Source organism: Triticum aestivum, chromosome 3D (genome assembly GCF_018294505.1).
Source record: "Triticum aestivum cultivar Chinese Spring chromosome 3D, IWGSC CS RefSeq v2.1, whole genome shotgun sequence".
Lineage (NCBI taxonomy): Eukaryota > Viridiplantae > Streptophyta > Magnoliopsida > Poales > Poaceae > Triticum > Triticum aestivum.
This window is the reverse complement of record NC_057802.1, coordinates 69,736,655-69,760,459: the sequence shown is the minus strand read 5'-3', so window position 1 is coordinate 69,760,459 and position 23,805 is coordinate 69,736,655. Positions and strand designations below refer to the sequence as shown.

Genomic DNA, 23,805 nt, shown 5'->3' with positions numbered 1-23,805 from the left:
CTTTCAAGCTAGTTTTGGTGTCTCAAGAAAATATCTATATCTATAAATCAATATAAAAAGACCCAAAGAGGCAGATCCAATTAATCTCGGACATCAAATCATGTCAATCCAACGATATAGACTGCTTTTATGTCGAGCGCTCAACACGTTTAGTGTGCGTCATGCCAAATATAATGCTAATCACATAATAACACACAATTAATATCCTACTTAATATCCGCATGCACTTAGTATACTTCCAAATTAACGTGCATTGCACGTACACATTGACTAATTATAAAAAATATTGTGAGGACCCAAACTGAGGACATGGATTTTTGGAACCTGGATGCAGATAAACAAATAAAAATAAAAATAAACAACTCAAAAAAATAGCAAACATAGTCGAATGTGCTACTCACGTGTGAAGTTTCGCGAAAAAAATGAAATTCATCAAATTCTGGACAAAAAAATTGTTTTCACGACGACTTTCCGACTGTCTACTACAACAAGTTGTGTCCGGCTCCGGCGAGGGAGGGGCGACGACGGCGGCGCGCCTTCGGTGCTTATACTTGTCGCTAGGTGATCTACGAATCTGGATGTAATTTATATATATTTTTCTTGTGTTCGCTGTATTGGCATGATTGAAGATGAATATATCCGGAAAAAAATGGAAAAAAGGCGAATGCCATTCCTTTGAGAAACTTTGCATGTGAGTAGAACAGTTGTTCATGTTTGTTATCACCAAACAATGGAATTGTTTGAGTTTTTCTTCTACTTTTCAGATTTCACTCTTCATTCGGGTGCCCGTGCACACATGTTCACCATTGTATTTCAACTCACGGTCACATACGCACGCGCGCGCGCACACACACACATCACCCCCACACAAAACTAATATTGGTGCAAATATGTGTGTATTTATGTGTGTGCTCACGAGTGTGCGCGTATGTGATTGAGTATCAATGTGTCACACCATCACGTGAGTGACATTCAATGGTAAACCGTGTCATATTGTTATTATTGGTTTTAGATGTGAACTAGCTATACCCGCGCGGCGACCCGCCGCGCCCCGTTGATACGGTACATGTGTATAAGCTTTTGTTGGCTCGTGTGATAAAAAATAAGAGCTCCATGTGTGTAAGTTTGTAGTTATAATATGTATCACAAGAAAGCAAGATATATATGGACAAGAACAATTTGGAAATGCCACATTTATTATCACCATGAGTGCTACATCTTTCAAGATAGAAATTATAAATCTGACATTCTAGTGCCACTAAAATGAAATGATTTTTAACAACTTCTTCACATCTGAAAACTTAAAAATGAATAGAAATACGCATAAAATGAGTACCTACACTCTTTCAAAGAGAAAAAATATCAAATTGCTCTACTCCCTTGCTCGGTGACCGTGGCTAAACCCATCAATCCATTTGGAACCATAATCAATTTATGAGGAAAAATTTAGGGAAGTCTTTGCAAACATAAAATATTCAAATCACTTCTCAATAAAATTAGGAAGTGACAAACGGCAAACAAGACATAGTGGTCCTCCAGTACATGAGCTAGTAAAATGATACTACATAATAAAATTATTGGTATCAACACAACGCAACATCAACCATTCACTAATGCTTGGAAATTTTCAAAGGCTTCGTTACCACATCTAAATCAAAAATGCACTACAATTTTACAAACAAACAAAAAAAGTATAAAACATATCTATAGAATTCGGGATCTGATTTTCTCCATTCAAAATGCCACTAGTAGAAAACAGGGCTTTGGTTCGGCCAGAAAAGAGCATTAATCCCGGTTGCATTACGAACAGGCATTAGTCCCGGTTCGAGCGGCTAGGGCACCGTACAGGCATTAGTCCCGGTTCAAATGGGACCTTTAGTCCCGGTTGGTGCCACGAACCGGGACTAAAGGGTGCGATGCCCATTAGTACCGGTTCGTGGCACCAACCGGTACTAAAGGTTAGACCTTTAGTCCCGGTTCGAGCCACCAACCGGTACTAATGGGTTTGAGGCATTAGTACCGGTTCATGGCACGAACCGGTACTAAAGGTCCCATTCTCAAACTCTACCCCCCCCCCCCTTGGATGGCCTTTTCAGTTTTGTAAAAAGCAAAAGAAAATAATAAAAATTTCAAAAATTAAAATCCTTCCAGATGTAGTTATGTTACTGCATGTAATAGTTAGGAAAATTTAAAAACTTAAATTTGGACATGTTTTGCAAAAAGTGTAGGGAAAATGTAAAACGGCTATAACTTTTGCATACGATGTCAGAAAAAAGTATAATATATCAAAATGTTCAGCACGAAAATCGCATCCGATTTTGACAGCCTACGGCCTGTTTGCAAATTTTTAGAATCCTCAAATTCTAAAAGGAAAAAAAGTTATGCTCAAATTTCTGTTTTTTTTTTAATTTTTGTTAAATTTGGTCAAACTATGGTCAAACTACTTATTCAAGAAGTATTAGTGTTACTAAATAATTATTCAAGAATATTAGTGTTACTAAATAATTATTTCAGTTTTTTTGAATTTTGGTCAAATCTGGTCAAACTGTGGTCAAACTAATTATTCAAAAATATTAGTGTTACTAAATAATTATTTCAGTTTTTTTGAATTTTGGTCAAATCTGGTCAAACTGTGGTCAAACTACTTATTCAAGAAATATTAGTGTTACTAAATAATTATTGTTTTGTAGAACAATAGTTTCAAACTCAAACAGTGAAATGTGTGACTTCATGCTCAAGCTAAATTCCTGAGGGTTAATAGGATTGACATCTTACTATTGTCAGGGAAACAAGAAGTGCAGACTTGGAAACGAGGGAGAATAGAACCCGGAAGTTAAGCGTGCTTAGGCTGGAGTAGTGAGAGGATGGGTGACCGTCCGGGAAGTTAGATGATTTGGAATGATGAGGGGTGATTAGAGATTAGAGGTTAAATTGAGCAGTGATGAGGGTGATTAGAGATTAGAGGTTGAAATAATTCAGAAATTTGAAAATAAATAAAAAATTCAAAAAAAAATCGTAAAATTTTCTTTAGTATCGGTTGGTGTTACCAACCGGGACTAAAGGTGGATCTCCAGGCAGCGGCCACGTGGAAGGCCTTGGGAGGCTTTAGTAACAACCCTTTAGTCCCGGTTCCAGAACCGGGACTAAAGACCCTTTTTCTACTAGTGTGCAGGCCGAATATCAATCAAGTTCATTAGATACACAACATGACAATGAGAGCTCTAATTTACGTTGTGTATATTTCTAGTTGTTGGTCAGATCTAAATGCAAATTTACAATTAAAGTGCAAGATTCTACTGCCATTTTCTGTTGTTTGGCATTTCAGTTTCTCATCTAGTCGCATCCTTCCTAGTCAGCAGCATGAATGAGTTAAAAGAAATGAATGTGGTTAGCGGCATAGATAGTTACCGAAAGGGAAATAATTGGCAGCATGACCAATGGAGCTAAGAATCTCATAACTATCCACTTATACATCTACCTTATCCGAGTGTCCCTTTACAAAATATCTTGTAATGTGATAGCTGCCTTCTTCCCTCTAGAACCACAATACTTAGGGTGTTCTGATTGAATGTGGGAAATTTTCACCTCGTTTTCACTAAGTCGGTTTACCTCCCTATGGTAGAGCTTGAAATGCCAAGAATATGTGAGAATCTTTTTAGATAGTGAGACATCCTCTCAAACATTAGACATAAACAATATGAAGCAAGCAAAATCAACATTATTGTATACCCAAAAAGGATACTTTTTTATTGTTTCTCAAAAGATAATGACAGCCCCACCACCGCTCCCCACTGCGCCGCCGCCGGAGGGCCGGTCGGCGAAGCCGCGCTGCTCCTAGGGAAGGTGGCGGCGGGGCAGTCTCGTTCCCCTCCCCCATGCCAGTACCCTCCCCCAAGCTTCCATCTGGCCGGAGCCCCTCCACCACCACAGCCCCCCTCCAGCGCCGCCTCCCTCGTCTCGTGCGACGACGCTCGCCCCCTCCCTGGCGGGATCCGCGGCGACGGCACCCCGGTGTCTTCCCAGCGCGCACAGCCAAACCCCTCCCAGATCCGATCTGGAGAAGCTGCTCCCCCCCCCCCCAACGCTCCCTTCGGCTGTTGCGTCCTCCGGCCCGGCGTGGCTGCATGTGCTCGGTCTGCTCCTCCCCAACCCGCCTCCTCCCTCGGCTGCACGCTCCTTCCATGTTGTTGTTGATGGTGCGGGCGTGGCTCAGGGTGGTGGAGACAGGCAAGCCGAGGCTCTAGCCCTGTCCTGCTGCAGGCTACTCCTCATCTCCGGTTATGCCTTCTCCGAGCTATGGTGTTGTCTCCAACCGATTTGTGTGGTCACGGTGGACTCCCTTGGCGGGTGTGGTTGCGGCCTCGTGGTGGACCCTTTGTCAGCACCGCTCTGGTCCTGGTGGCCATGGACCTGCGTTCTCTAGCATCCACGGCTTGCCAGCATCCTCTGCCGGCGTGGTTCTGGCCCCGGCGGTCCAGTTGCTGCACCCTCTCCAGCAATTGTCTCGCCAGCGTCCCGGCGGCTCTGTCGCCGACAGCTTGGATCTGCGCTCCTTTTCGGCTCCTAGCTTTGTTGGTGGCGTTGGTCGCCATCCCCTCCTCCGCGTCGGCTCTCTCCGTCCCCGCTGCTTTTTGACCCCGTTCACCGTCACGGCGTGCCAATTCCAAAGCTCGCGTCTTTCGGCGTCGCTCGGTGCCACCCTCCGGCGGCAGGCGCAACCGCACCCAAGCTTGAGGTGGTGATCTTGACCGGCAAAAGTGACTTCCTCATCTCCGGACCCTGATGCTGGCAGCGACGGCACCCACGAGTGTTGTTTCCCTCCCTGGAGGCGCTATCATGGCCTCTATCCATGCCCCTTTTCGAGCAACAGGGAAAACCCTTGGTCCGGTTCTTTGGATCGGATGGCGGCGGCGTCACGATGTCGCTCCCCTTCTTGAAGGCGCCATCTTGCTTGCTCGCGGCGTCCCTGGTGTTGGATCTAGAGATGTTTGATGTTTGGCCGGTTCGGCTTGCCCCTCTACATGGGTCTGGCTTGGTGGTTTAGCTGTGGTCTTTTCTTGTGTTTGGGCTGAGCATCCTGTGTCTCTCTGCTCTGGGTCCCATGTCCACGCCTTCTCTTGTATGCGTTCGTGTTATGTGTTGTACCCTCATATGTACTTTTCTGCTTTCCTTCTATCAATGAAGTGATACACAAGCTTTGCGTATTCGTGAAAAAAAGATAATGACAGCAGTAAGATGATTTTAAGACAAATGATGCTAGTGATGTATAGAGACGAGAATAGCATGAGTTAAAATAACTGAGACACCGCCCCTGCTACAATGAATTGCCTCCTCTGCATCCACAATGGCCATAGGAAATGACCGAAGCGGTGCGGTGGTTTTTGTGCCCAACCACGACTGGAGCTCGAGGAAGCGATGACGAAGGTTTGGCAGGAATGGCGAGATTTTGCGCAAAATTGTTCTGGGGATGGTGAGATAGCAAGCTTCACAGTGGAGGTGACCGAATGCTGGGGTGGAGGGGGAAGCAATCTTATAGAAGCATATAGGGGCAAGGCGGTGATGAGCCGTAAACGGAACTCGATCGAGTTCTCAAAAAAAGGGAGAGACTCGCGAGATTACGGGATGGCTCGGCGGTAAACACAGGAAAACACCGGCACGACACTCACAACAGGACAAAAAAGTACCAGAACGGGACACATCAATGGTATACCCAACCAAACACAGTAGTGGCCACAAATGCAAAAAAAAAGAAGTTCATGCAAAGCGGCCGGGGGAACAGTCGTTAAAAAAATCGCATGCAAGAGGGCATGCACGTAGTCACATCACAACTAATCCCATGCAGAAGACCGCTTGGCTCCAAAAGCATGCGAACAGCAGAAGCGAATCACAAACCAACAAATCCATGCACCATTGCAGTGCAGCACAACATCTTTGACACTCAACTAAGCAGGAAGTAAACATTTTCTCCCTGCACCTCGCAAAAAACAAACATTTCTCCCTGCGCAAGATGATCTCGGTGGGCCGGGTAGGACAGTACGGCAACATGAAAGCACGGGTATTCTGCACAGCAAAGAGAGATCAAGATACCACTTCGGGCACACACCGTACCAGTGGAACAGCGGCTCGGGCATGTCCGTCGTGGCCGCCTCGAAGCCTGCCGCATCCTCACCAACCATATGGCCATTGTAGTCAGCTATATGCCAGAGCATCTTCGATGGTCTGTCCAAGAGCTGAGGAGGGACGTGCATGAGAGAGGTAGAGGGAGAAGATATCGCCTAGATTTGGCCACTCTAGAGCACGGACACCAACCTGTACCCACACCCACCATGCATCAAGCACCGGCACACACATAGACCTAGCGCTCACGCGCACCCATCAGCTAACACACTCATCTAGCCTAGTCACGACACAACCAAGAGAGCGAGGAGGATGCAGCCGTCCTGTGCTCAGCATCCTGCAGTTGACACTCGCAATGTAAATATTTCTTGCTCAATATTGGGGCTGCTAAATTTTCGGTTACTATTAGTATAGCTTATGGTAATCTGTATTCAGTGGACAATTGAGAGCACGGCCGACAACACTCACCGGACGAACAACTGCAGCTACACCGTGTGGCCGGGCATCCTCACCAACGCGGCCGCCGCGCAGCCGCCCACCATCGATTTCGTGCTCTCCCCGGGCCAGTCTCGTGCACCGTATCCGTCACGAATGGCTGGTACGGCCGCATATGCGGACGCGCCACCGACAACTGCGGCTCTGGCGCCGTCGAGTGCCCCGCCCGCGGCGCCGCACCACCGGATTAATGCAAACTTCCGGCGGGGCCGACGACTTCTACAACGTGAGCCGGACGGCTACAACATGCCGATGATGGTCGCGCCGCCGAACGCAAACTGCGAGCAAACAGGCTACCCCGCCGACCTGAACGGGGCGTGCCCGCTGGATCTCCGAGTCGTCGTGGCCGACGTGAAGGTGGCGTGCTTGGACCTGGAGCGCATGCGAGACGTTTGGGGTGGAGGCGTACTGCTGCAGCAGCGCCCACGACACGCCGGCGACAGTCGCTCCACGGCCTCCTGCGGCTCTTCAAGGCCCGCGTGCCCGCGCGCCTACAGCTACACCTGTGAGGATGCGAGCGTGAGAAGAAGTGGAAAGAAGTGGAATACGCTTATACGCGAGGAAGAGCTACCTATTTATAGCGTACAAAAGGATGGACAAAAGGAAACGAAATTAAGCACGAATACTGCAACAGCGGCACGCCTAGATTGGCCCATGTAAGCGGCACCGTTTACAAAAAGAACGCCTAGACACATCTACATTAACCCATGCAAGCGGCACCGTATACAAAAACTAGGACGTCTAGACAAAGCGGGCGAAACGGCGCCGAGAACGATAGCAAGGTTGCAAGTCAGCGCAACGCATGACCTACATAGAACTTGAATGGCTAAAACCACACGGTAGAGAAACAAACACGTTAAGAAAATTTAGGCGATGGACATACGACCACACAAGCCTTTGTACACAGCTACATCCCAATTTAATACACGTGCTGTGAAATAGTTTACCGCAGGGTCTTTTTCAACCAAGTGGCAAAACGTAGAAGCAAATTCATCCCCAGATATAGGGGCTTGGTTATTGGCCCTTTTTAAGGCTGCAGCTCGAGATTCACACTTTCAAGTTTAGTTTTGGTGTCTCGATGAAAAATAGTTTCGTTTCTTAAGAAAATATCTATATCTATACCAATATAAACGGACCTAAAGGGGCAGATTCAATTAATCTCGGCCATCAAATCATGTCAATCCAACGATCTAGACTGCTTTTATGTCGAGCGCTTAACACGTTTAGTGTCCAGTTAATTTCATGCCAAATATAGTGCTAATCACATAATAACACGCAAATAATAATTTTTTTGATAAACTTCTTCTCCTTTATTCATTCATAAGTAAAGTAGCATCGTTTACAAGTAAAGGGATAACCTCATTAGGGGCGTTATCCATCCAAACACTCGGAGAAGAAAACCTAGCTAATCTTGCTAGTTCATGAGCTACTCGATTACGTTCCCTATTACAATGATCATAAATGACATGGGAAAAACCTAATGACATGAAATAACAATCATCTATAATGGATGAAGCGACTGAAGAAGAGTAGCCTTGGCTCAACGCATGCATCACCTCCACGCTATCCGAATTCACTTCAATCTTACTACATCCGACGGTATTAGCAAGATTCAAACCAAACCTCACTGCAATTGCTTCTGCTGTGAACGAGTCGAAGCAAAGGTCCATCTTTTCATTAGCAGCCGCTATAAATTTCCCCCTATGGTCCCGGATAACTGCTCCAAATGTTGCTGCGAGTGTGTCACTATCAAATCCCGCGTCAACATTTAATTTCACGTAACCATACTTTGGTTTCAACCAAGCATCTGAACGGATGTGAGCCTTTGGGCTGTAAGAGATGGTATAATTTGCTACTAAGCCTCTCACTGACATATTGATTTGATATGCACTTTGAGTTTCTTCGTCATGTGTCAATTTTCGCCTTTCATACCACAAATACCAAGCCGTCGTTGCCATCGTTTCTCTGAACTTCGGCAAGCCCAACACTTGGATTTGTTGTTCTGGAAGGCACAGAAGATGTGCCAACACAAGCTCACCTGCCTTGTCAACTTTCAGTGCCTGTTTGATAACAAGCTCAAGACCGAGCATCTTCCACACGTCCATTGTCAATTTGCATTCGAACAACATATGTCTTATGTCATCAGGCCCCTGTTACAGGCTGGGCAACTCGGATTTATTTTCAAGTGCTTATTAGCCAGGATAGATCGACAGGGAATAGCACTCTGGAGCGCGCGCCACATAAATATTTTTATCTTTGCTGGGCAGACTAAGTTCCATACCGAGTCCCATGTATAAGATGGGTTTGAAGCTCCAGCCGTTGATTCCAACTTGTGCCCAAATTGAAATTCCCATTCTGTATGGTATGCAGATCGCACCGTGAAAGTCCCTGACTTTGTCATGTTCCATGCCAGGAAATCTGTCATCTCATGTAATGGTAGTGGAATGGCCAAAATCCTTCGAACATCCACTTGCCAGAACGTTTGGTTAACCAGCTGCTCATCCCAACTCCCTGTCACCGGATCAATGAGGTCAGAAACTCTAGAAAGAAGATTGTTGCCCCTTGGTGAAATCACCTTTCTTGTTGGGCTATGAGGTATCCAGGGATCATCCCATATGCTAATTTTCTCACCATCACCAACTCTCCAAATATACCCACGTCTGAGCGTATCAACTCCAGCCATAATACTCCGCCATGTATATGAAGCCTTCTTTTTTAAAGTTGCATTCATGAGATATCCATCAGGAAAATATTTCGCCTTAAGGATCAACGCACACAAAGAGTCCGAGTTGTCAATAAGGCGCCATGCCTGTTTTGCCAGAAGTGCAAGATTAGAGCAGTGAATATCTCTGAAGCCCATACCCCCTTCTTTCTTGGGAATACACATCTTCCACCATGCAAACCAGTGCATCCTCTTATGAGTTGCGTCATCACCCCACCAAAAACGAGATATCGCGTCTGTGATTCCTTTACAAATTTTCTTAGGAATTTGAAAGACCGACATCGCATAAGTTGGTATTGCTTGAGCAACAGACTTAATAAGAACTTCTTTCCCTCCTGAAGAGAGACACTTCTCCTTCCACCCCGTAAGCTTCATAATGAACCGATCTATTAGATATTGAAAACTGTCACTTTTATCAAGTCCAAGAGTAGCAGGCAGTCCTAGATACTTGTCATTTAAGGCCTCGGTCATGATATTCAGACAAGAGCAAATCTGAGCCTTCATATTTACCTCGGTGCTGGGGCTAAAAAAGATACTTGATTTGTCAACACTAACAAGTTGCCCGGACGCAGCACAATATAAATCCAGAATTGATCTCAAGCACATTGAATTCTAAATATTAGCTTTCATCAAAATTAATGAATCATCAACAAAGAGTAGATTTGTTACCGCAGGTGCATCTCTACAGACCTTGACCCCCATTAAGTCTCCACTCTTGTCGAAGACCTCTGGAGGGTTTGAAATATTCTGTCTCCACTGAGTTATATCTCACCTTATATTCAACAGAAGACACACACAACATTATCATCTTAACCCAATCCTCATGGAATCCCAGCTTCAACAACATTGCTTCCAGGAAAACCCACTCAACTCTGTCATAGGCTTTATGCATATCAAGTTTCACCGCACACCAACCATCTTTGCCCACCTTTTTTTGTTTTATTGCATGTAAACTCTCGTAAGCTATTAGCACATTATCCGTAATGAGTCGACCAGGAACAAAGGCACTTTGGGTAGGGCTAATGATCTCTGGGAGTAACACCCTGAGTCTCGCAGCTATCATCTTAGAAATTACCTCGTATACCACATTGCATAAACTGATCGGTCTGAATTGAGTAACTTTCTCCGGGGAATTTACTTTTGGGATCATGACAATAGTACTGTCATTCCACCCTTGTGGCATAACCCGGGAATTGATCGCATTCAGAACTTCCATAACCAAGTCATCACCCAACATAGACCAGAACCGTTTATAAAAGACCGCGTTAAGGCCATCTGGTCCTGGTGCCTTGAAATCTTCAATGGAAAAGAGAGCCTTCCGTACCTCCTCGGCCGTGTATGGCGCCATCAGGGTCGTATTCATTGCTTCCGAAACTCGCCTCTAGACTTTACTCAAAACATTAATACCGGGTACGGTCACCTGGGATGTAAAAAGCTCTTTGAAATAACTCGTAATTATACTGTTTATATCATCCAACTCCTCCTTCCAAACCCCTGTATCGTCAAGCAATCTTCGGATACAATTCCTTTTCTTACGGGCTGTAGCTGCTTTGTGGAAATAAGATGTATTTCTGTCACCATGTAGTAGCCAGTTGGCTCGTCCACGTTGCAGCCACACTAGCTCCTCCTGATCCAATAGGTTTTCTATTAGGATTTGTGCCTCCTTGATTTTCTGTCTTACTTCTTCTGTCAGTGTACATCTTCTCAACTTCTCTAGCTCTTTCTTCAACTTATTAATTCTCTTCTTCGGACCTTTGAGTGTATCACGGTCCCAAATGAACATGTCATCCTTAACTGACTTGGTTCTGGACGCAAGCGAAGGACCGATCCCTGCCAGCTTTGCTCTTTCCCAGGCGCTTTTAACAATTTCATCAACTGTAGATTCACTCAACCATCTTGCTTCAGACCTTCTTTCACCTCTTTGCTTCGGTCCCATAACTGCGGAATAATATTCTGTATCTAGCAGTATTGGTCTGTGGTCTGAATGCACATGGTGTTCATGGATAACCGCTGCATAAGGAAAAATATCAGCCCACTTTTCGTTGCATAAGGCTCTATCCAGCCTTTCTCTGATCACACCTCTACTCCAAGTAAAAGGGTCCCCTATAGACATGATTTCTTGTAAACCACAATCATCCACACAGTCTCGAAAATTCTGCATATATTGTTGCGGTCTGATGTTTCCACCCTCCTTCTCGCTAGCAACTAGTATCTCATTAAAATCTCCAAAGATCATCCATGGTCCTGTTGAGTTGTGATGAAGGGTTCTCATATTCGTCCATGACAAGTGTTTCATGTCCCAGTTTGGCTCTCCATAAAAACCAGCCAGCCGCCATGACACGTTGATTCCATCCATGACAAAACCATCAATGAAATTAGGCGACGCATAATTTAACACCACTTCATTTGAAAGGTTGTAAAAAAGTGCAAGACCTCCTGATCCGTCCATCACTATCAACAATATGAAAACGATCAAAACCTAGCTTCACCCTTAGCTCAGTTGCCTTAGTTGTATTCAGATGGGATTCAGACAAGAAAATCACATCCGCTTTCACACGCCCTTGAAAATCCAAGAGCTCTCGAATTGCCGTGGGCGAAAGCATACCACGGCAGTTCCAACTGATTAGCTTCATTGCGTCCGGTCGCTCGAGACGACGGCGTACGATGAACGAAAAACTCTCGGACAGCTGTAGCCGCCGGAGGACAGCAAACCCTAGTTTTAACACTAGGGGACAACAGGTCTAGCAAAAAAAATCCTCGTCAAAAATAATATTCTACTTAATATCCGCATGCACTTAATAAACTTCCAAATTAACGTGCATTGCACGTACACATTGACTAGTTATAAAAAGTATTGTGAGGACCCATACTGAGGACATGGATTTTTGGAACCTGGATGCAAATAAACAAAATAAATAAGAGTAAACAACTCGAAGAAATAGCAAACATAGTCGAATGTGCTACTCACGTGTGAAGTTTCGCGAAAAAAATTAAAAATTTCTGGACAAAAAAAAGTTTTCACGACGACTTTCCGATTGTCTACTACAACAAGTTGTGTCCAGCTCCGGCGAGGGAGGAGCGACGACAGCGGCGCACCTTCGGCTTGCTTCAGTGCTTATACTTGTCGCCAAGTGATCTACGAATCTGGATGTAATTTATATATTTTTTTGTGTTCGTTGTATTGGCATGATTGAAGATGAATATATCAAAAAAATGAAAAAAAGGCGAATGTCATTCCTTTGAGAAACTTTGCATGTGAGTAGAACAGTTGTTCATGTTCGTTATCACCAAACAATGGAATTGTTTGAGTTTTTCTTCTACTTTTCAGATTTCACTCTTCATTTGGGTGCCCGTGCACACATGTTCACCATTGTATTTCAACTCACGGTCACATACGCACGCGCGCGCGCGCACACACACACACTCACATCACCCCCACACAAAACTAATATTGGTGCAAATATATGTGTGTGTGTGTTTATGTGTGTGGTCGTGAGTGTGCGCGTATGTGATTGAGTATCAATGTGTCACACCATCACTTGAGTGCACATTCAATGGTAAACCCTGTCATATTGTTATTATGGTTTTAGATCAATCATGTACTTATATAGGTTACCCTGCAAAAAAATGTACTTATATAGGTTAGATTGATACAACCACCACAAGCCTAACCATATCAACGAATCACGACTCATTTCATTGAGTTTCAATTTCAGAACTCTCCCGCAGCGATGTTATGGCTTATTTCTTTTTCATGTCTTATATCTTTCCCTTGTTCTTATTCTTTATCATTTTGCTTTCTGTTTACTTTTAGCATCATCTTTCCATCTCACATTATTTTCCTTCTTCGTTTTAACCTTCTTTTGTTCTTATATTCCATTTTCCATATAACATGCTAAATTTGTTTTCTTATTTACGCTCTGACTTGTATTCGCAGGTCTGCTTTGCAATTACTATTTTGTTTCGGTGTTTGATGGTAGATTCAAATGTTATTTTAAATTATTTTTTTATGAAAATAACCAACAAATGGATGAGATTTGTCTTTTAGGAACATGAATTAAAAATGCTCCACTTTTCAAGGTATGCAAACATCTATTTTAATAAGAAAAAAAGTATAGTCATCAATATTTCTTTTAGAATACGTGAACCTTTTTCTAGGCATTAACATTAATGACTTACCGTAGGGCAAGAGATAAATTTATGGTTCTATTGGAATATTTGGGCTAGTATATTGCATTTAATATTCTTGAACAAATCACTCAAACTCTACAAACAAATTTATAACCAAATAGAATATTGTTTTCCTTGGCCTAGGAAATCATTTTAATTAATCAATTCAAATTCTTAAAGTGTTTTAATTTCAATGCAAAGGTATTTTATATGTGTGTGCATATGTGTGTGTGCATGTGTGTGTGTGTGTGTGAGTCTGTGTGTGTGTGCGCGTGTGTCTTTAGTTTGTTGTTTATTTTCTATTTCCATTTTTCTTAGTTTTTTGGGTTTGTGTTTTACTTTTATTTTGTATTTTACTTTTATTTTGTATTTTATTCATATTTAGATCTCAATTATGTTGTTGCTTTACTCTTTTTTGTGCAACAAGTACATGATTTTATTTTTGAAACTACATGGGAACATTGTGCACTAATAGATTGAATATTTTATCTAATCGACATGAACAGCTAAACCAGACTATATAAACAAATTTAAATAATATCGAACATCGCATTTCTTGATTATGGAAATTGGTTTCTAATATACCTAATTATTTAAGTGCCCTTTGACATTTTCTAGTTTAAATATACAAATTTATTGGTGTTTGGATATTAATTTACAAACATACGACTTGTACATGTGTGCACTCAACTTTAGAAATGTTTTTCTGAAACCTGGTATTCAACCTTAGTAGGTGAAAATGTGTTAGTAAATTTGATGTGTGAGACCATATGAACAACTCAAAACCCAAACATCTAAGATGTTCATATGACATTTTTAGCAACCCGTCCATATTTATTGACTGTGCATATTATATTAGCTTTGTGTGAAGTTAAAATTTGTAAAAAAAAGTTTGACTGGGTTTATAGAAAATATATATTCACATCTACAGTATAAATATATATGATGTGAGGGTATATTCAATGATGGAACTAATGGTATTGACTTGATATTGTAAATGTTAATTTTTTTATAAAGTCAAAGTTTACAAAATTTGACTTTAAACGAAGCTAATCTTATATTCTTAAGAAGTTGATCCCACTACTATCAACTAGATCGAGATCGCGCCTTGGCGCGAGGGTGCCGGTCCAAACGCCAGGTTTTTTGAAACCTGGTATTCAACCTTAGTAGGTGAAAATGTGTTAGTAAATTTGATGTGTGAGACCATATGAACAACTCAAAACCCAAACATCTAAGATGTTCATATGACATTTTTAGCAACCCGTCCATATTTATTGACTGTGCATATTATATTAGCTTTGTGTGAAGTTAAAATTTGTAAAAAAAAGTTTGACTGGGTTTAAAGAAAATATATATTCACATCTACAGTATAAATATATATGATGTGAGGGTATATTCAATGATGGAACTAATGGTATTGACTTGATATTGTAAATGTTAATTTTTTTATAAAGTCAAAGTTTACAAAATTTGACTTTAAACGAAGCTAATCTTATATTCTTAAGAAGTTGATCCCACTACTATCAACTAGATCGAGATCGCGCCTTGGCGCGAGGGTGCCGGTCCAAACGCCAGGTTTTTTGAAACCTGGTATTCAACCTTAGTAGGTGAAAATGTGTTAGTAAATTTGATGTGTGAGACCATATGAACAACTCAAAACCCAAACATCTAAGATGTTCATATGACATTTTTAGCAACCCGCCCATATTTATTGACTGTGCATATTATATTAGCTTTGTGTGAAGTTAAAATTTGTAAAAAAAAGTTTGACTGGGTTTAAAGAAAATATATATTCACATCTACAGTATAAATATATATGATGTGAGGGTATATTCAATGATGGAACTAATGGTATTGACTTGATATTGTAAATGTTAATTTTTTTATAAAGTCAAAGTTTACAAAATTTGACTTTAAACGAAGCTAATCTTATATTCTTAAGAAGTTGATCCCACTACTATCAACTAGATCGAGATCGCGCCTTGGCGCGAGGGTGCCGGTCCAAACGCCAGGTTTTTTGAAACCTGGTATTCAACCTTAGTAGGTGAAAATGTGTTAGTAAATTTGATGTGTGAGACCATATGAACAACTCAAAACCCAAACATCTAAGATGTTCATATGACATTTTTAGCAACCCGCCCATATTTATTGACTGTGCATATTATATTAGCTTTGTGTGAAGTTAAAATTTGTAAAAAAAAGTTTGACTGGGTTTATAGAAAATATATATTCACATCTACAGTATAAATATATATGATGTGAGGGTATATTCAATGATGGAACTAATGGTATTGACTTGATATTGTAAATGTTAATTTTTTTATAAAGTCAAAGTTTACAAAATTTGACTTTAAACGAAGCTAATCTTATATTCTTAAGAAGTTGATCCCACTACTATCAACTAGATCAAGATCGCGCCTTGGCGCGAGGGTGCCGGTCCAAACGCCAGGTTTAGCATATGCATTCAGACTGTATACATCATACAAAGAATAATGGCCAAGGTAACAGTATTTACAATCCACTCAGTATATACCATAAAGGAAACTCCAAGGACAATTTATATACAGTTGTACTCAGCCATCAACCGTAGTATCTTGAACTTTAACAATAGGCTTATCAAAATTAAAATGGCCTAAGTAAGCACTGGCCCTAATCCAATACATAAAATCCATAGCATAGAAAGCATCACAAGCATAGAAAGCATATCTTTGTCAGCCGAGCAACCAGATTTAAGCAAAGTAATTTTTTCACTCATTATTCTGTCAACCATGATAAAAATAAAAAAACTAATGAAGAATCATTCAGAAGTAAGGTTTGTTTGTATGCACACAATAAGGAGCCACCTAACAATGTACGAACATAGAAAGCACGTAGCACAATAGGTTTAGTAGCAAATATCACAGACATAGGACGTACGAAAGCAAATGGTAGCTTACAGACGATCCACAACTTTGCATGTCTTGGGCATAATGTAGACCAGGAGGAATGATGACACGACGCGTTCATACTGATTGGTCCTCCAAGATCCAATGTAGAGGTGTTGAAAAAGATGGTCACACAGATCTTGCCGTCCTCATGTACAACACGATCATACTGAGCCGGTGATTAGCCCAAGGTGTGCTAGGAGCATGTCAAGAAATGCCCTGTGTGGGATCCTAAACACTCGCTTGGTATCCTGCAGTGCCCGAGAACATAAAACATAAGGCCGCGAGGAGCTGCTTACAGTAATTGCATCACAACACGAGAGAGACATCAGAGAAACCAGTCGCGGATAAAAGCAGTCATAGTGATAAAAAAAGATACGTTAAGTCTATCGGTTAATCAGATTGTCATTGAGCAGAGCATTTTTAAGAACAACGGGGCTATTAATCAGTTGAAAATACAACTTGTTTTAGTAAGAGCAGTCGATAAGGTAAGATCAATATGATCACCTTCAAAGACAGAAATCTAATTAGCACGTAGAATGCTTGCGCTTTCTAAACAAAATACATCTACATAGAAGGCCTAGACAACATCTAATCAATCGAGGAGACACCTATAGAGCTATTAACTACACGAAGAGCACATCAAAGAAATAGAGTTAAAATCATCACACTGCCTGGATCTAAATATCACTATTTCTTTACTACTATCTGCGAGCATCAATAATCCCTAGATCAGATGCGTGTTTCTTTGCAGAGTTAGCAATGTTTACATCTGTGAGTACTTCTTTTGATTATAAAAATTCCTGAGTCACACACTCATCATATTTTTGCAACCGTCCAGTAAAATCAGAGAGGGGACAGGATGGGTTTCACCTGACCTGTGCAAGCGCCCGTAGACGGCTGTTAGTGGAGCCAGCGGAACCTGACGAGCCATGGACATCGAGCTCTTCGTCAGCCATCGCCATCTGAACAGAACACGTGGATCCAAGAAATTACTCAGAGGTGGGCACACATTTAGAGTTCAAAAGGAAAACAAACCATGTAACCGTCCATTAATGAGGACTGACCTGGTCGGTGGAGCCGAGCTGCGAAGGGAGAATCGAGATAGAGGTCTTGTCCGGGCACCAAGAGCTCTAACAATGGGGAAACTCCGCAGTTCGGTCTTTTTCCTCTGGTGAGTTCTGCGCCATCATTACATGATTCATTAGCAGCCACCAAGAAACGATCTGCAGAAAACAAAATCAAAGTGAAATCAAATGGAATCACATGCAGGAAGCAGTGAAGTACTATACATGCAAAAAAAGACATGAGGAAGGAAGGGAGCCCAATGGATTATCATTTTATTCCAATAATTAATTAAATAACATCATCTGCCCCCATCATAGGAGCACAAGATGTGTACAAGGCAACAAGAATAACTCTCATCAGACGGCACTAAGGAAAGCTAATCAGATAGAATACACAGACATTAAATGATGGTATGAAGCAGCTCACTGCATATCATTATACAGTTCTTGCAATAATAGATCCATAGAGCAGTAGGATATTCAGAACTACATCTCCAGGGAAGGCCATCATGACATTCAGTATTATTTAATAGATCCATATTCAGTATGCTATTCGTGAAATTGGAGGATCACTTCAATCCGGATTTTGCTACATGTGAACTTATCAATGCAGTTCATTTGTGCTGCTCTCTCTTCCTAAGCTAACCACGGCCATAACCAGGCAAAAAGGGAGGAAACTGGATGGCGTAACTGAAAGACCAAGTATACTGGTGGGGCGTAGATGCATACGGAAACGCAACTTTAGAACTGCATGTCATAGGAGAAGAAATAAATCTAATATATAAATAAGACATAAAACTCTAATAGAAAGAGGAATCAAAATTCCATGAGGGGAATACATCGTAGAATTGGTACTGAAAATTTAACTTGACTAATTTAATGCAGAGACAAATGCAATGAGAAGATAGGAGCATCAATATATATTCGAGGTCAGTATTCAGTCCCAATCTCTCCAATTCATGCAACATCCTTGCAAGCAAGCATGAGAATTGCCACAATCATCCAGGAACTCATGGTACAGCCTACCCAATCTCAACCAGCGCCAAAAATTGGTGATCCCATGAATGCATTAAGTTTGGAGCAACTCTCAAAAGCTGTCCCTCAAAAAATTGGACAAAGTGAAACTACTAATACTTTCCACTTACACAAAACAGAAAGCTATGCACGACTTGGCACATACTTAAAATTGCAAGGTTCGACTGAGTTCACTAAAGAAACTGAATTTTCCATACACTTGTCTCGCTGCCAAGGATCGTCGTCAGCTTATTTCAAAATGTCAATTTAGTACAAAATAAAAAATAGTGGCAACTAAAAAAATGGAAGTATAACAGGAATCATACTTGGACAAAGGAAATTCACTAAACCAAACAATTTTTTAATTTTCACAAGCTATATATTGAAGTCTATACTTGGACAAGCACGTAGATATAACTATGTAAAATCCAGTTCTACTTCATATGCCATGCTTTCAAAAAGATCTACAATAAAAGTTGGTTCTTAAGAAAAGAAGATCCACGTTGTAAAAAAACATCCAGTAAGTTGTCGGCATGGCCGCAAGGGACATACAAAGATCTTCGTAGCAGCATCTCTTCTGAAAGACCATCGTATGATTCGTATCTCTCTTATCTATCCCAGGTTGTTGCCCACGAAATTTTTCTACTTACACATTTATATAAACAATCGAGGCACGCATCTGCAAACTCAAATTCAGAACACAAATTGAGAAAAAAAAGTGCAGCCACCTAATGAGAATAACCATGAAAGAACACATACATCTCACCAAACAAAGAACTGGTTGTGAACTTGAGGCCAAGACATAAAACGACAGCATAAGAGACACTAAGCTCACCTGCGTCAGCTTGTCGTTCCTGTCGCCGATGGTGTTATTACTTGAGTAAATGATGAGAGTGGTCAGGGCCTTCTTTCCTTCAGTTTCAGACATGGCTCGAGACAATGAACAATGCCAAGAAATCAAGTACCACTTAAATCAAAACAACCTAGAACTAAATACACAAAAAATGAAGTAGACTATAATCTAGTGAATGAACATGTGTCAAATCAATCAAATGAGGGAAATCATGGATAACAAAGTGAGGCTACGTAATAGAATGAATTGAACTAAGATCAATACTGCAATATCCACATCTCGGTTTTCATAGTAACCACGGCTCTAAAAATTAAACATACAAAACTAAGAAGGAAATGTCAAGTGGAAGGATACTCCCGTGCCTAGCTATGCCAGTGCAGGCTGGGGCCTCATGTCCATCTTCTCCAAAGCACTGAGAAAACAAAACTGAATGTTAAACAGTGTTGTATTCCCAATAGCAACTATCTAGAATTAAACTGAACTATGATTCATGCGAGATTGTAGTGATCAAGGTGATGTAAATAAATCAACCAATAGCAACTATCTAGAATTAAACTGAACTATGATTCCAAGGTATACTTTTCCTAAATCAACCAATAGCAGCTATCTAGAATTAAGAAATCAAATGGTAAATTTGTAAGAGGAAGAGTATATTGAGAAGGTTGATTCAATAATAGCTATTAGAGCCCAGATAGGAAAAACATCAAAAACATGAAAATTCGGTTGACCATAAATAATGCTACTTTCGAAGATAATAGACTGAAAAAATTTCAGTAAGGAGCTTCTCTACAACACCATAAAAAAGATGAGCACAACAACATGACCCATGATTGAATGCACGCTACCAAGAGAAGGAAGAAAAGGCTATACCTGCAAATCCACAGATAAAGCTTTAGTGGCGAGTTTGTAGCTCAGGATCCATTCACATAAAGAAAATTATGATAAAAATCAAGGAAACCGATTTCTTGTGTGCAGGTACGTACATAAACAAAGAAATGTTACTCAAAAAGAAAATCGCAAAGGCAGTGTGCGACTTTCTAGTCCAGACTGTTTTCTTGTGAGTGAATGCATAATAATTGTTTACATAAAGTAGAATTTCTACCTCATAGGGTCCTTCGTGTTGATTGCCTGCCAACACATGGGACACTGGGAGCTTCTCTGGCACCTACAACAGGAATAGCATTAGCACATCAGAAAGTATATGATAAGGAGTCATAGTCGCAACACGAAGATGTGCTAAACCAAATCAACCAATAGTTTAGAAGAGTCAACTCTTCTGAATTACAAGTGGCAGTCAACCGATCATTGTAGTGATCAAGCTACTATATAGATAACATGGTGTTTCATCTGAACGCTCAGAATCAGTGGCAGCAGTAAGAAATGAAGATAAATGGTGCAGAACAACAAATCCTACAGCCAAAAATGTGCAACACAGTAAACCGATCATTCAACAACCAAAATATAAACTACAACTCTAGAAATGTGGTTCTCAAATCAATTCGTTAATGTTTCAAATCTTACCATTAACAAACTAACAGCAGCAAAATGCATACTTGTATGACAGTTTCAGGAAATATCATTCTAAATTTCTAATCGAATGGTTACAAAACTTTAGGGGAAATTGCAAAGAGAAGAAAGCATGGTCCTCACCACTCAAGGATGCACTGGAGATGCAAATCATGCTTGCAGCCTGTAACCTGTGACAATTAGAAACAAAAAACCAGAACAGATTCCACTTCAGACACGTCTACCACCAAATCGAAAGGTTTCCATCACCAATCACCATTACATCTGCAAGACAGAGGTAGCTACTGTGGAGGAGTCACTGTCGCAGAAGGCCTTGAGGCAGATGCTGCAGGTGTGGTCGCAGGCGTACACACCGCCCTCCACGAAAGCCGCTGCCGATGAGAGCTTCTCCATCCCTCCATCCCCGACCCCTCCTCCCTCTTTGTTTACTAATCCAATCAAGAATGAGGTCGACCGCAGGAATGGACTGATGCCTCCCGCATCCCTGCAACAACGCAAATGACAAGATTTTAGATGTAAAATTCGCGTGGAAATCCAACCAATCGAGGTTATTTCAAAAACCAATCAAGATTGTGAGGGGGCGTGCTGGCCAGGACCTCTCTTCGTCCCACAATCTCCCTCTCTGCTTCCTCATCGTTCAGTCTCCCTCTCTGCTTCCTCATTGTTCAATCTCCCTCTCTGCTTCTTCCTCATTCAGTCAGCACAACGTACCGCCATGAAAATGCAAGGAAAGGACAAGAGGGCTCACCTTGGCTTGATGATGCCGGAGGGTAACTTAGAGGACGTGGCTAGCTCGGCCTCCGACTGACTAGCGCAGCGTCCCCGGCGGCGACTTCGTGACGCACGAGATGGAGGTGTTGAGCACCGGATCCAGCGGGGCCACGAGACGCGCATCGGTGAGCCACTTCCCCGCGTGAAATTCCTTGGCACTGTCTCAACGCCGAGGCTGACGGCTACGACGCCAAGTCGGAGGCCATGGATCCCGGACCGCCATGGAACTCGTACCCAGTGGAGCAGCAGCGCAACGGCGCAGGGGAAGGGAGAGTGTGTGGCGGGAAGGGACGAGGCAGAGGGGCGGCGGGGGACGAAGGGACGGGGGGTGGTGGCGCTTAGCGGCGCCAAAGCAGCGCCGCTTCCCCTTCGACCACCGCATCCGCGTTCGTGCCGAGCGGCAGGCGGCTGCCCTTGGGCTGCTTCTCGGAGAGGAACGGGGAGGGGATGGTAGCGCGGGTGCGGCTGGTCGGTGGCGGCGGCGGCGGCGGACGGGGAGGATGGCCGGCGAGCGCGAGTTTGGAAGGGGATGGGGCGGCGGCGGCTGTCCCTCGCGTGAACAGGAGAAGGGAGGAAGCCGATCAGGGAGAAACCCTATGGGCATTGGGCTTTTATAGCCCATAGCAAAATTACGAAAATGCCCTCGGCCGGGCACGAGAATTACACACGGTGGCATGAGATTTTTACAGCGAGAGGTAACTATTCATTGCAACAGTGACACCTCTTCGATCCGACGGCCGAGGTCTTCCAAGGACTCGATCCGACGACCCAAATCCGATCAAGCAACCAGATCCGACGGCCAGGAATCCAAACGGCCGAGGAGCCGGGAGGATCACTGTCATTCTTATTTCTCGATTCTCACATCATATAGCCATATCAGGAATTCTCCTCATGTATACATGCATGTGAAGGAAATATGCCCTAGAGGCAATAATAAAGTTGTTATTTATATTTCCTTATATCATGATAAATGTTTATTATTCATGCTAGAATTGTGTGAACCGGAAACTTAGTACATGTGTGAATACATAGACAAAACAGAGTGTCCCTAGTATGCCTCTACTAGACTAGCTCGTTAATCAAAGATGATTAAGTTTCCTAGCCATAGACATGTGTTGTCATTTGATGAACGGGATCACATCTTTAGAGAATGATGTGATGGACAAGACCCATCCGTTACCTTAGCACTTTGATCGTTTAGTTTATTGCTATTGCTTTCTTCATGACTTATACATGTTACTATGACTATGAGATTATGCAACTCCCGAATACAGGAGGAACACTTTGTGTGCTATCAAACGTCACAACGTAACTAAGTGATTATAAATATGCTCTATAGGTGTATCTAATGGTGTTTGTTGAGTTGGCATAGATCGAGATTAGGATTTTTCACTCCGATTGTCGGAGAGGTATCTCTGGGCCCTCTCGGTAATGCACATCACTATAAGCCTTGCAAGCAATGCGACTAATGAGTTAGTTGCGTGATGATGCATTATGAAACGAGTAAAGAGACTTGCCGGTAATGAGACTGAACTAGGTATGATGATACCGACGATCGAATCTCGGGCAAGTAACATACCGATGACAAAGGGAACAATGTATGTTGTTATGCGGTTTGACCGATAAAGATCTTCGTAGAATATGTAGGAGCCAACATGAGCATCCAGGTTGCACTATTGGTTATTGACCAGAGATGTGTCTCGATCATGTCTACATAGTTCTCGAACCCGTAGGGTCCGCACGCTTAACGTTCGATGACGATTCGTATTATGAGTTTATGTGATTTGATGTACCGAAGGTTGTTCGGAGTCTCGGATGAGATCACGGACGTGACAGGGAGTCTTGAAATGGTCGAGACATAAAGATTGATATATTGGAAGGTTATATTCGGACACCGGAATGGTTCCGAAGTGTATCGGGTATTTTCCGGAGTACCGGGGGTTACCGGAACCCCCCGGGGGATTAATGGGCCTTCATGGGCCCTAGTGTAAGAGAGGAGGCAGCAGCCAGGTGGAGGCGCACGCCCCCCAAGCCCAAATCGAATTGGACTAGGGGTTGGGGGGCGGCCCCCTTTCCTTTCTCTCCTCCTCCTCTTTCCCCCTTCTCCTTGTAGGAATAGGAAGGGGGGGTGATACGTCCATTTTG

The 23,805-nt window shown here is 42.5% G+C and overlaps 1 protein-coding gene across 1 annotated transcript; it reads right to left on the bottom strand.

Moving 5' to 3' along the window:
• Window positions 1-16,232: 16,232 nt before the first annotated feature.
• On the bottom strand, window positions 16,233-22,239 carry LOC123077487 (RING-H2 finger protein ATL51). Its single transcript, XM_044499766.1, has 8 exons — window positions 21,638-22,239; window positions 21,175-21,373; window positions 21,013-21,059; window positions 20,465-20,527; window positions 19,345-19,774; window positions 17,496-17,654; window positions 17,307-17,393; window positions 16,233-16,679 (listed from the first exon to the last, which is right to left on the bottom strand). The coding sequence occupies exons 1-5, from the start codon at window positions 21,781-21,783 to the stop codon at window positions 19,729-19,731; spliced, it is 501 nt and encodes a 166-aa protein (XP_044355701.1). The 5' UTR covers window positions 21,784-22,239; the 3' UTR covers window positions 16,233-16,679; window positions 17,307-17,393; window positions 17,496-17,654; window positions 19,345-19,728.
• Between the last annotated feature and the right edge of the window lie 1,566 nt (window positions 22,240-23,805).

Coding starts and splice junctions, on each gene's coding strand:
- LOC123077487 (XM_044499766.1), bottom strand. CDS start 21,783: ATGCGCGTCTCGTGGCCCCGCTGGATCCGGTGCTCAACACCTCCATCT. Junction 21,374..21,637: donor TCCGGCATCATCAAGCCAAG/GTGAGCCCTCTT, acceptor GCGTTGTTGCAG/GGATGCGGGAGGCATCAGTC. Junction 21,060..21,174: donor GCGACAGTGACTCCTCCACA/GTAGCTACCTCT, acceptor TAATTGTCACAG/GTTACAGGCTGCAAGCATGA.